The sequence below is a fragment of the Bubalus kerabau genome, chromosome 7 (assembly GCF_029407905.1).
Source record: "Bubalus kerabau isolate K-KA32 ecotype Philippines breed swamp buffalo chromosome 7, PCC_UOA_SB_1v2, whole genome shotgun sequence".
Lineage (NCBI taxonomy): Eukaryota > Metazoa > Chordata > Mammalia > Artiodactyla > Bovidae > Bubalus > Bubalus kerabau.
In genome coordinates this window covers 7,169,009-7,183,015 of record NC_073630.1, presented here as the reverse complement: position 1 = coordinate 7,183,015, position 14,007 = coordinate 7,169,009, and the positions used below count along the sequence as shown (strand labels likewise).

General features: G+C 42.9%; 1 protein-coding gene across 2 annotated transcripts in view; it reads right to left on the bottom strand.

Moving 5' to 3' along the window:
- The window catches only part of ANXA5 (annexin A5), a 32,983-nt gene extending 19,370 nt beyond the window's left edge, over positions 1-13,613 (bottom strand). Inside the window, exons 1-3 of one of the 2 annotated variants that reach the window (XM_055587583.1) lie at positions 13,455-13,613; positions 12,923-12,970; positions 21-105 (exon numbers count right to left, since the gene is read on the bottom strand). In XM_055587583.1, the coding sequence (XP_055443558.1) occupies positions 21-105; positions 12,923-12,970; positions 13,455-13,598 (277 nt within the window). In that variant the 5' untranslated portion in view covers positions 13,599-13,613. Of the gene's footprint in view, positions 1-20; positions 106-12,922; positions 12,971-13,141; positions 13,334-13,454 lie in introns of those variants that run through there. The other variant, XM_055587585.1, reaches the window with a different exon arrangement.
- Positions 13,614-14,007: the final 394 nt, after the last annotated feature.

Genomic DNA, 14,007 nt, shown 5'->3' with positions numbered 1-14,007 from the left:
AAAAAGAAGGCTGAATTTACCCAGGCCTTTCATGGCCTTCCGAAGAGTTTCTGCATCGGCCCGCTCATCGAATCCAGGGAAGTCAGTCACGGTGCCTCTGAGAACCTGGCGCGGTAACATTTTTTATTATTAAAGGCATGAGTAAGACCACAAACAGCATAAATTTCCTCTGTATCATGTTCAGACTTTACATTAACTTGGTAAGATACATAGCTTCACTTGAAATGGGAAATACACCATTACGACGTGGATCAGCAGTGCACCGCTTCAGCACACGGGCGCTCGGGGCCCACCTGAGCTCCCAGGAGCAGGAAGGCTGGTGTCCCGCCCGCAGGCACCGCCCCAGGGAGCAAGCCCCACCAGCACCTCCTGGTTCCTGGAGGGCGCGTCCCTACAGGCTTCTTTCCCATTCAGTCTCTCATCACTTTGATCTGCATGCATGCTCAGCTTACCCTAAGCACTCAACTCTAAGCGATGCTCTTAATACATCTAGTCCTATCTCTTAGGGATTTGAAGATTCGGCAAAACCTGAAAAGATACTCGGTTGCTCATGTGCCTGAAGAATACAAATTTCTGAATTTAGAGTTTTATAAAGATATATTAGAATTATTAGAATATTCTATTTATAAGATTTCCTATTTTATCATATATAGTACTTTTAATCTTCCAAGTATTTTAATATTTTAAAAAATGTTTATTATATCATTAGATCTTTAGAATCCAAAGGCTTTACTAATCCTGAGCCATAAATTTTTATCTTGTGATAAAAGGAGGCTCCCAGGATTTATTTTTACCAATAAATGTTCCTGAAGTACCTCACAACTCCTGGCAAGGTTCGATCTAAAACTGAGAAATAAACAGTTACAAGGAATGGAGGTTGAGAATACTTGTCTGGTTCATAATCACTTGTGTTTTATTATGAAGGCATGGAAGCACAATCTCCTACAAGGAAAAAAACTTCTCTTCTACCTTAACATCCAATTGCTGCATTTGCCAACAATATCATAACACCAACCAACCAAACAAACAAAAAAAAGGTGACAAAAAAAAGAGCACTATCCTTGGGGAAGAACTTCCATGGGACACAGCACCAGAGGTCAGCTCAGTGACCTCTCTTCAGTGGACTGAATTACGCCTCCTGAAGTGGCACTTGAGATTCAGGAGACAGATTCTCTCCTTGACCAAACTTTAGACAGAAACTTCAGAGCCTTCTTTTTGACAAGTGCTGGCATCAGCCTGCCAAGCCCAGCTGCACAAGAATCTTGCTGAGTCAGTTTACAGAGAATCCCCCCCATACTTAGTAACTGTTCGAGTTCCTCCTCTTCCATCTTTGATGTATGAATCTGTGGGCTGCCTTTAGCAAGTATCCTATTAGGCCCATTCAAAAAGAATCCCTCTGCCCTTGATGTCTCCCCTTAGTAACTTCCCACCCACTGGCACCCTCAGTCTGCTCATTGGTTATACATCCCCAGCCACCTCTGCTATATGTGCACTTGAACCCCATCTCTCTCTTCTACTGAAATAGTCATGACCCTTACTGCCATAGTCTTGAAAGTATTTCTTACATTTTAACAACTGTGAGAATAATTTTTTAACAGTAGTTTTCTCTCATTCAAAGAAAGAAGAAAGATTCTTCTTTCCTCTAAAAAGAGTTAGCCTTGAGATAACCTACAGGAAGACCTTAGTGCTATAAAGATGTGGCCAAAAGTATATAATCCCAGGGAAGAGATGTTTCCCAGTTTGATCTCCCAACCCAGACTATTGACTGGTAGCAACTTTCATCCCCACCCCTACCCTCTCCTCACACGTGGAAAACAATTATTTGTGGACCTAGCTTGACCACGTAGTGACGAGAAAACTCCCCTGACCACCCTGGAGGAGGAGCTGATGACAGAAACATGATGTCTACTCAAGGAAGACAAAGAAGTCTTCTCCCTCTCCCCACTTTTCCTTTGATTATAAAACTGCAGCCCAGTAAATTCTCGGCATGGCATTTCTCCCCCATCCACTTGTAAGCCTCACAAGCGTCCTATTCTAATAAATCACTTATCTATCACTTTACCTCTCACTGAACTCTCTTCTGCACTAAGACATAAGGGACTACGGTACCCGAGCTCTTCAGACCCCATAAATGACACATGATGCTTTCTTTCCTAGATACCTTGCCCGATGTATCTCTTCATCTGGCTGTTCCTGAGTTGTATCCTTTTATAATAAACCAGTGATCTAGTAAGTAAAATGTTTCTCTGAGTTCTATAAGCCAATGATGCAGTCACTGGAAACTCCAATCTATAGGTAGTCAGTTGGAAACACAGGTGACAGTCTGGACTTGCAACTAGCATCTGAAATGGCTGGATATAGGAAGTTTCAAATGGTTCAATGTAATTTAAAAAAAAAAATTAGGCATTAGGTTGGGAGAAAAACTGGTAAGATTTGAGGAAACGGCCCTTCAAAATTAGTATGGGTTAGGAAAGTTATTTCTCTCAAGTCCAACTGCAATTTCTGTTTAGTAAGACCACTTCAAATCGGTGAGAAAGATACCATCAATATCATCACAAAAACGAATAAATACCATGGATTTTCTCAATGTGAGAACTTGAATGACTTAGTTCACCTGTCTGCTTATTTATTCATTCAAAACCATTTTCTGAATGGCTTCCTCATGCCAAGTACTGTACTTATCACTAGGGAAAAGTCATGATCCCCTAAGAGAAAATGATAGACATGTAAATAATCAAGTGCAACAGAGTATATTCACACAGAAGTTTCATCAGGGTGATGTGAGCACATAAAGGAGGGACTAAGATGGGAAAAGTGGGAAGAAAAGAAATCAGAAAACCTTCCCCATAGCAAGGGACAGCTAAGGAGTTTGGGATAGACGTGTGCACGTTGCTATATTTAAAACGGATCAACCTACTATATAGCACAGCAAACTCTGCTCAATTTTATGTGGCAGCCTGGATGGGAGGGGAACTGGGGAGAGAATGGATACATGTATATGTATGGCTGAGCCCCTTCACTGTTCACCTGAAATTATCACAACATTCTTAATTGGCTGTATCCCAATATAAAATAAAAAGTTTGAAATGTGTCAAAAATAAAAGAAAGAGAGAAAAACTTCCGCCCAGTGTCTGAAGAGATGCCTGTGATTTTGCCAGGCAGGCTCAGGAAAGCAGCAAAGGGCAGGCAGGTATTTCAAGGGGCATACAGATGTGAGAGAGGAACCAATGTGGCACTTTGGACAAGGGGTTAAGCATTTCAACAGACTGGAGCAAGCAGGAAGACTGGAGAGAAACACAGAGAAGGGAAAGGTTGTCACCACGGGGGAAGGAAGGCTGGAAGCCACTGAGCCAGACTGCCCTGGGGAGGGAAGCCCCTGGAGGGCATTTCAGCAGCCACAGAAGAACAAAGTTGACTCCGCAGGGCAGCAGCCGGGAGAACAGGACAGAACTGTCCAAGAGTGGAGACAGAAGGACTGGCTTAAAAACGACTAAACAGAAGAAGCTTAAACAGACCTGATTGAAGTCAGGAGCAGGGGAGATGGAAAGGAAACGGCAGCTGGGCCAGGGAAAAGGAGAAGGAAACCATTTGGGATGACTTGCTTTTTGGAAAGGGAAGAGGATGGCTGGTTCTGCCTTTCTCCACAAACTGAACCAACAGCAGGCTTGTCAGTTGCTGGGGCACATCAGCAGTAACTGCAGCTGTGCATGGTGCCTGTCACCAAAGACAATACTAATGGAATGGAAAGAAGAGCCAGAGGACAGGGGCAAGTCATCAACAATCAGAAGAGCAGATAATATCAGCAAGAGCGGCAATGAGCTCAGAGCTTCATGGGGTCCTCTCAGTGAAACCCCATTTCACATATGAAGAAACATGCTGGCTTAGAAGGGTTTGGCAGGTCACTCAAGTGACCAGCAAGCAAACAAGCAGCAGAGCTGGGACGGAACACAGGCCACGGGACTGTGGGCTCTTGACTAGGATGCTACGCAGCCTCCCAAAGGCATAAAATCCAAAGGTGATGGAACAGAAGCCAAAGCAAGGAAAGGAAGAAAAGGCAGTGTGTACACAGGGCGTGAGCCACATGAGAGAGAAGGTAGGAAAGGGTCCACTGGGTCTAGCAACCAGGAGGTCTCTGGTGGTGGTCAAAGCCTGGCTGAAGGACACCGACGACTGAATTGAGAGGCAGAGCATCTCTGTGAACTCCCATCCTACAAACAGGTGGGGTTTTTTTATATATATATATATATTTTTTTTTTTTTAAACACACTTTAAAAAGTACTTTATCCAGTTTACAGGCTCTGAAGAAGCTGCCAGTAGAAAGAGAAGTTAAAAATACAGAAGAGATTAAGAACAGGAGACAGGAGGGGTTTGCCTCAAAAAAGAGAGACATTTGACCCCTGATCCTGAAGAAAATGAGGTGAAGAATGGAAAAAAGACACAGGGGTGTTTCCTCACATCTTAGCTACTGTGAAGAAGAAATAACTGCTGGTGGTATTTCTGAGAGTTTTCTAGAAACTGGGGAACACTCTTGCTACATTCCAGTCGATCAGTCATCGTGAAAGCTCGCAAAGCCACGCAGCAGTAGTAAGGGGCCAGCTGTGAATCACAGGACGTGAGTCACACAGACAGAAGCCTTGCTTGGACAGTCGTGACCAGCTCCATCCCCACCCTCGCCCACACCAAACCGTCTATGTTGGGCCAACGGGACTCTGAGTGACTCACAGAGGGCTTACCCTGCTTCCTAGCGTCGCTGCTAGCCTCAAGTTCCACACGCACACCTTCCCCAGATGAATTCCAAGGGCAAGCAGCCGCTGTTCCCTGTACCTGTCCTCAGTTCACCTCATTTACCCTGATTCTCGGCCACCAGTGCCACAACCAAGGGAATTACCATATATGCTTAGACGATAGGTGGCCAAAACATGTAATTCACTCTGCTCACTCTCAACTTCAAAATCACCCATTCTCCTAGGTCTATAATTCTGTGGGCTTTGTTTGTTTGCTCTAAATGAAAAAGTTCTTTACCTTCAAAGTGTAGGTATGCAAAATAAAATGAATAAAATTAAACCTAAACCCAAGTGGAGGGTTGCTTTCCTAGAATTTAAGACACAAGAAAATAATACAGAAATACCCCTTCAAATTTAAAGATGAGAAAACATTCAGCTGGGTCTGGAACACTTTAAACTGAAGGCACAGAGGAGAACTAAACTCTCTTCAAGTCTGTCATCTAGTTCTATGAAATCAATACCTAAACACCTACCAACCATTCCACATAGTATTAATTGAGCCAGAAATCATTAAGCAAAGCCCTGTAGCTGAGCATCTGTACAGTGGGTTTTAAGTATGGTTCTTCTGAGGCTCAGGTTTTGCAAAAAGCCTCCTGGAGGCCACCAAGAAAGGGGCAAGGGTGGAAGGCCAAGGGCAGACTCCTGCCTTTCCTCTCGAGTCAGAGCAGCTTACGTCTCATCTAACGGACAAAGTACAGAGTAGGCCCATTAATATTTCCTGTGATAATGGGACTCAGAGATCAACAGAGAAAAAAAAAACTGAAAATTACTGTACTGGGAAAGAAATAAGATAAGCAAGAAAAGAGGGAAAAGCCACGGCAGCATGATCATGATTTGAGACACTAAGTAAATTAATATCAGAAAAAAGCAGAATCTCCAAGAGTAGTGAGAGGTACAGGACAAACACCTATCATGAGGGCTCAGAAACAAGATATCAAGCCCTTATCTTCACCATTGCGCAATGCCACCAAAACAGGTAAAAACTACAATTCAAAGTCTCAAATTCAAATTATCGCTATTGTTAAGTTTCATGTAGCTTCCTTTCCCTTTCATGCTCCTTTTTGGTTCCTTCCATTTTGTCTAGTTATTCAACTACCTTTGACCTTTGAATGTTAGGTATAAGTTAAAAAAGCATCTCTATAAAGTAGTTTACACTCAGCGGTAAAGAATCTGCCTGCAATGGAGGAGATGCAGGTTTGATACCTGGGTTGGGAAGACCCCTGAGGCGGGCATGACAACCCACCCCAGTATTCTTGCCTGGATACTGGCGGGCTACAGTCCATGGGACTGCCAAGAGTCAGGCACGACTGAAGCAACTGGGCCCACATGCACACACAGGAGAAGAAAAGGTTTAGTAATTTAATAAAGATTTTGTCAATATAAGTCAGACTTCTGTTGTATTTCTTTAATGCACCTATGGCTACCACCTTGCTAATTATAAGAATGCCTTCCCTTGGCAAATACTAATAAAATGGAAAGTTTAACTGTCTATCAATAATGGTGATACTTTTGAATCAGTTAAATGGGCAAATTCATTAATCTCTGATGAAGGGGCTATTATATCTAGTTGTTCAATGGGCCATTTTGCACACTGCACATGAATACCTATTTTACTAACCAATTCTTTCTCACCAAAGCTTCAGAAAATAATTAAGTTTATAGATTTCTCATATTAGAGAAGAGTGTACATGGATTCACAACTTCCTTTTGCATTGAAACAAGAGACAGAAAACAGAGGTAGAAAATAAGCTTCAAATCTTTAGTTGCAAGAAGAGATAAATAATACATAAACAAAGGGATGACCTATAGAGATGAAAGATTATAGTCCATGGAATTCTCCAGGCTAGAATACTGAGTGGGTAGTTTTTCTCTTCTCCAGGGGATCTTCCCAACCCAGGGACGGAACCCAGGTCTCCCACATTGCAGGAGGGATTCTCTACCAGCTGAGCCACAAGGGAAGCCCAAAAATACTACAGTGGGTAGCCTATCCGTTCTCCAGCAGATCTTCCTGACTTAGGAATCAAACCAGGGTCTCCTGCACTGCAGGTGGATTCTTTATCAGATGAACTATCAGGGAAGCCCTTATACATAAACAAATGGATGACCTATAGAGATGAAAGAGGGTAAAATCACAATCACCGCTATACAACCTAAATATTTTATAAAGAACTCAAGGTCAACAAATCTACGAACTGTTTTTCTCTCACCTCAAACCTGCATTCCTTTCTCAAAAGAAAAACACAATCTACCACTTCATCAAGCAAGCCACTTATCTTGAAGGGTGGTGGCCCTTCACTAATCCCCATTCATTCATGCATCTGATTTGCCCACTCTCCCCTACAGTCCCCTCCTATCCAAAGTCCCAGCTACTGCCTAGGTTAAGATCTTAAAATTTCACAGTGGTTACAGCAAGAGATTCCCAAGTAGCCATCCAGCCTCCCCTCCCCTCCTCAACTCCCACACCACCATCCGGCCTGACCCTGGGGCCATCTTCGTTAATGCAAGCCTGACCGTGGCACAGCCCAGCCTCTGACTCTACGGTAGCCCCCACTCCCTACAGAATGGCCCGTGTTAACTCTGGCTCCTGGACAGCCTCTCCAGCACCCTTTCCCAAGGCAGGCGCCATCACCCCACCTGCCAGCCCCTTCAATCCAGCAGAACCAGACTGCCTGCAGCGCTGGGCCCTGCCTCCCAAACTCCTCTACAGCCCTGAGCATGTGCTTTTGCTCTTACTGCCTCAAGGTATCATGCCTTTCCTCTTTTGTCCCCTATGACTAACACCAGCTAAGGAACCTCCGTTTCCTCTTCTGTGAAGCGGAAACAGTAATACTTATTTCCAAAACTGTACAGTGAGCACCAAACACAAAGGACAATGGCAGCTTTGTATCAATAAATCTCAGTTCCATTCTTTTTATATCCCGCCTCTAAGAATACTGGCACAGAGGAGGAACTCCAAAGCTTCAAATGTTCACAAATATATGCATGAATGGCAAAGTAAAGACAACAACAGTTAGGAACCGGAGTCCAAAGAAAACAACACCAACTGGAATATGCACTCCTTTCAAATAATCAACTGCTTATAGATTTACATATTCTACAAACCAATAGACGTGTCCATAAAACACAAAGCAAAGGTGTTAGGAACACTAATTTTTGTTTAAAAAAAAAATCAACTGATATATTTGTGAAGTTTTAGAATAGTATATAGGTTATGTGAATAAATTTTATTTCAGAACCAGACCTCTAACTTGCCACCTGTGTCAAAGGGACACTAGCTCAACATAAGAGAACTAGGTTTACTGAACAACAGACAACAAATTGCTTTGCCAACAAAGGTCGGTATAGTCAAGCTATGGTTTTTCCAGTGGTCATGTATGGATGTGAGAGTTGGACCATAAAAAAGGCTGAGTGCTGAAGAAGTGCTGCTTTTGAACTGAGGTGCTACAGAAGACTCTTGAGAGTCCCTTGGACTGCAAGGAGATCAAACCAGTCAATCCTCAAGGAGATCAACTCTGAATATACACTGGAAGGACTGATACAGAAGCTGAAGCTCCAATACTTGGGCCACCTGATGCGAAGAGCTGACTCACTGGAAAAGACCTTGATGCTGGGAAAGACTGAGGGCAGGAGAAGGGGTGACATAGAATGAGATGGTTGGATGGCATCACCAACTCAATGGACATGAGTTTGACCAAACTCCAGTAAACAGTGAAGGACAGGGAGGCCTGGTATGCTGCAGTCCATAGGGTCACAAAGAGTCGGACATAACTTAGCAACTGAACAACAAAAATGAATTGCTTAGTGGCTTGCAAAGCTGTCAAACAGCTTGGGATCGAGTTCTTTCTCAGCATCCAAAATGAAGACCAGAGTCAAAGGAATTAGAACTGAGAGAGACTAACCCAAAGCAGCAGAGGCTATGGGTAAACAGGTAAGCTAACCTAAGAACCACCAAGGGAGTAACTACAGAGAGATTTGACCTTAAAGTAAATGGCATGAAAAAAGGCACTCAAAATCTAGCCAGCTCCTCTGGAATGAAGGTCATTTCAAATTTCTCCATTTCCATTGATAGTGCTTGCTCTGCACAGGGCCTTTGTCAACTATCATTGAGCATAGATGTCAAGCCAACCAAAACAATTTCTTTTTCAAATCTTGGAGTGTTTAAACATGAATCAGGCTGATAACTATGATGTTCATGAAGCTTCTAGCCAAAAATTATACAGTATCCTTTTGCTTCATGACATTCCTAATGCCCTGAAGATATTAACTCTTGGTAAACAACACTATAAGTAAAACTAAGTTTAGACAGTCAAAAATCCAACTTTTTAAAGTTTCATTATCTTAAAAGATAGCTCAACGACATAAAAACCTTAAGTTGAATTAAAATGTATTATATGGATCATTTGCCTATGAAATAGAGCCAACTCTTGATTTTCCAAACCAAAGTACAAAGAAGTACACAATGTACTTTTAAGTACTTAAATAAATTAGAATATCTGTGAAGGAATTTGGTTCTAGCTAAATACCGAGATTTAAAAAAACCTGTGTAAGCAAGTAAAGCCAGAGGAGAGAAATAGGTATTCTCTATTTAAGAAATTCAACCCAAAATATGGCATATCAGATTAAAGAGATGACTCTAAAACATAATGAAAAATTCACATTTATAATCAGAAGTTGATTGTTGAGAGGAAAAAAGGTGAGAAAAGATTTAAAAATATTTACTATATATAGTAATTCAGGCAATTTTAACAGCTCTTTGGTTATTCCTTAGTAAATATCTTCAACCAGCTTGTACGCAAAGTTAACATAGTAGATTATGTGACTGATCCACTAATCATAATAATTTATTATTCATTTGGCACTTTATGTGAAAATAACAGGAATGCTGTGGTTTCAAACCCTATAAATATAAAACCATCCAAATGAATAGTTTCAAACATAAAAAAAAAAAGTAAATATTACCCAGGTATTGTTTACACACAGGCACATTTGTAATTTGTATTCGTCTTGTATGTCGTGAGAAGTTTACAGTTAACCAGTGTGCTCTCTTTGAGAAAAACTGGGAAGCCTCAAGTTAGACCACTTCTCTCCCGTAACAGTTAAATGGCTGAATCTCACATATTTCAATACTAACAGACGAGGATTAGGATGAGAAAGAGGTCAGAGCTCAAGTAGTAGCTGCCCCACAAATGCCTCTAACTCCACACGCATTTATCTAACATCATGTCACTTTTTAAAAATTTTACTTATTTTTTAATTGAAGGATAATTGCTTTTTGTTGTTTTCTGTCAAACCTCAGCATGAATCAGCCATAGGTATACATATGCTCTGTATCAGCCCACCCTTTAGGTTGATACAGAGCCATACAGCAATTCCCACTGGCTGCCTATTTTACACATGGTAATGTAAGCTTCCATGACGCTCTCCACACATCTTACCCTCCCCTCCCCTCCCCTCCCCGTGTCCACAGCTCTATTCTCTATGTCTGCGTCTCCACGGCTGCCCTGCAAATAAACTCATTAGACATCTTTCCAGATTCCATATATATGTATTAGCATGCAATATTTATCTTTCTCTTTCTGATTTACTTCACTCTGTATAATAAAGCTCTAGGTTCATCCACCTCATTAGAACTGACTCAAATGTGTTCCTTTTCATGGCTGAGTAGTATTCCACTGTGTATATATCATGTCACTTTTTAAGTAGTTTCCAACATTTGCTACAGCTCTGTCCCCCTACACTGACATTATTAGGGTAAAATTTAACTAAAAAGGGGGCATTGATATGAATTATATTAATGTTATTAATATAAATATACACAAGAGTATAAAATATCCCTAGTATTTGTTTACATAAAAAAAGAAACTCCAGGGTATCTGTCAAAGACTCATCAATACTATCTGTCAAAGATCTATCAATACTGTTTTTCTTAATAAAACAGTCATGACATTCATCTATGTATGTGATAACTGATTCCTGGGTATCTGCTGTTATCTGCAGGGTGGTCTCAATATTAAGTAAAAAGAGAAAACCATTGGTATGGAAGATTTAGTTCATAATTGTGAAGCATTACTACTGTGGGAGGATGAATTTTCATTTTTCAGTAAATAAGAGACACTCACATTTAACAATACATTTTAAATTGCCAGAATGTGCACCTCTTCAACTCAGGCATGATTCCATTACTCTACAGATGGCCACAGAGTGGAGGCCTCTGGTTCCCAAACCACACATCAACAAATGGAACTACCATGGAAACTGTTTGAAACCTAACACTGAAGTGCTTCAGCTTTCCTACAATTACGTCAGAGCCCAAAGGAAATTTTAGACAGTTAAAGTGCAATTCCCAGAGAAGGCAATGGCAACCCACTCCAGTGTTCTTGCCTAGAGAATCCCAGGGACAGGGGAGCCTGGTGGGCTGCCGTCTATGGGGTTGCACAGAGTCAGAAACGACTGAAGCGACTTAGCAGCAGCAGCAGCAGCAGCAAAGTGCAATTCCATAATGTGCACATTCTGCACACCATCAAATGTTAAGTACAAAGCCAACAAAATTCCCATCTTAAATATTTTAACAAACTATTTCACTTCCATGGTTTCCAAGGATAATAACAAAGTTACTGTAAAATTCAACACTGTATTTCTTAACATTACTTGTAACTTTTATGATAACTAAAAACTGACTTGGCTAGAAAACAGTCCTGTTATATTGTAATAGAGATCACATACAAAATTCTATAATACAAGTCACCAATCTCCCAGGTTTTGCATATACAAAGGCTTTTACATTATTTTTACATTATTTTTAATTAATGTAATTACAATAATATTCTTTGCAATTATTAATATCCACATTTGGAAAACATTTATGCTATTTTGGGTAAGGAGTCTACATAATTAAAGAATTGATTGGAAAACTTCAGGAATCACTGGGTAAACTTATAAAAGAGATAAGAGAAGCAGCCGAATGAGCTAGAATAAAGAGAATTATTCTCTGATGCTTGCGAAATCATCATTTACATCAACACCAGCATATCAAGATAGGAAAAACAATTCTCAGCGAAGTTAATCCCATATAAAAGTATCCTTTATACGGTTAAGAATCTAAACCAAAGTTTCCACTTGAAGTAATATGAGAATTGGTTTGCTGTAATTCTTAAGTGCAAAAGAGGAAGAATGGAAGTACTGTATAAATTTAATAAAATTACTAACTTCTCTTAATCCTCCCATTTTCTCTTGGAGAAGACTATGAAACCTTTTTCAATTTTGGTAAGTCAATCTGATTTTTTTTTAAGTGAACTATATGAAAGAGGGCATTGTTTGAGCAGTTTAAACACTTGTTTAAACAAAAGTTTCTGGACTCTAACAAGCCAGTTAGATCGATGAGCTCTGTGAAATTAGTTTCGGGGTGAAGCTGTCTTAAGTATCGATTTTTTTATTCACTGTATATTGAAGACTGTATGACACAGTCTTTAGACGACTTTCTCTTCCCTACACTTTTGATAAATGTATGCACAGCAAAGAAAGCAATATTATTAGGTAATCAAATTCTGAAACAGTCCCAAGGCAGATTCAATTCAGAACTCGTTGCACGAGTTCGTTACTTAGGAAAAGCAGCTCTTTGGTTTAATCTTTTGGCATGGGGCCGGGTGGAATCAGTTCCTTTGGGTGAGGCTAGGTTGAGCAATAGGAAAAAGCTCTACTACAACTCTACTAGAAAAAGCCAACGCCCACCCCTAGTATTGAAGTACAAAAAAGTTACAGAAAATAAAGTCAAAAGAAAAAAGAAATGCGTTCGCATCACATGACCAGTGAGCTGCATTTGCTGTGGTTCTAACTTCAGCAACTCTGGGCTTTCTGAAAGGCTCCCTTTCACACATTTACTCCCGAAAAAAAAGCGCACAAAAATCCGGCCACGTCACCGGCGGCTGCGCCCGCGGGCTGCAGCGACGGGTGGGAGCAGGTTCCGGTGGACTTTTCTCAGTCAGGGGAGCAAAGGGGCAACGAAACGGGAATAGGAGATTTGCCGCAGGCAGATTCAGTTTACTCCTAAACTTTTCTGACTTTCCAACAAATTCTGGAACTCCTGAGCAGTTTACAAAGTTAGGTAAATCCGAACGCTGCGCGGGGGCGCACCGCCTTACCTGTGCCATGGCGCCTGCCCAGGTCAGGAGAAGCTGAGCGACACAGGACTGCAACAGAAGAAAAAGACCGCGGCTTCAGTGGGCCAGACACCTCCACGAGACGCCCAGACAGCCCCCCGGCGCCCCGTCCTCCCCGCAACCGGAGACCGCTGTCGGCCCAGCGGCCGCGCCCACCCGGCGCCCCCGCTCCCTCTGCGGGCGCGGCAAGCACTCACTCACCCAGACCCGAACTGCGCGGAGAGCTGCGGGGCGCGCAGAGCCGGCGAGGGTGAGCGGAGGACGCCGCGGCAGCTGCTTGCTGGCGGCTCCAGGCAACGGAAACAGAGCGGCTCGGTCCGGCCCCGCCCGGCCCAGCCCAGCCCGGCCCAGGCCAGCCCTGCCGGGCGCTCCCCGCACCGCCCCTGCGCGCCCCCGACCGCCTCAGGCCTCAGTGCGCCTGCGTGGGGCGCGGGGGCTCCCAGTCCTCACAGCCTGGGTGGAGCCCGGCCGCCGCTGCTTTGAAACCCGGAGGGGGCTCGGCTCTGCAGGGCACCTGGGAAAGTCTGGCCTTCGTGCAGCGAGGAGGCCGTCGGGAACAGTGTGGGACTCCGAGTTTGGCGTGGGGGATGTTCCTCCGCTCCGTGGCCGCAGGAACGTGGGCCTCACCCAGTGCTCGGACGTCACGGTGCATGCGCATCTTTTTGGAAGACCAGTCACTGCCGTCTAGAAGAGTGCGTCTTTGACCACGGTCTAAAATTCCTAAGTTTATTTTTGTTAAAAAAAAAAAAAAAGTGTCACCGTTTCCTTGTTAGATAGCCATGTCTTTTATTTGGTGTCTTACTTGGGAAATTTCAAAACCTCCGCCTGGGGTCAGTTTCTATACTCAGAACCAGCCTGCTGCTGCTACTAAGTCGCTTCAGTCCGACTCTGTGCGACCCCACAGACGGCAGCCCACCAGGCTCCGTCATCCCTGGGATTCTCCAGGCAAGAACACTGGAGTGGGTTGCCATTTCTTTCTACAGTGCATGAAAGTGAAAGTGAAGTCGCTCAGTCCTGTCCGACTCTTAGCGACCCCTATGGACTGCAGCCCACCAGGCTCCTCCGCC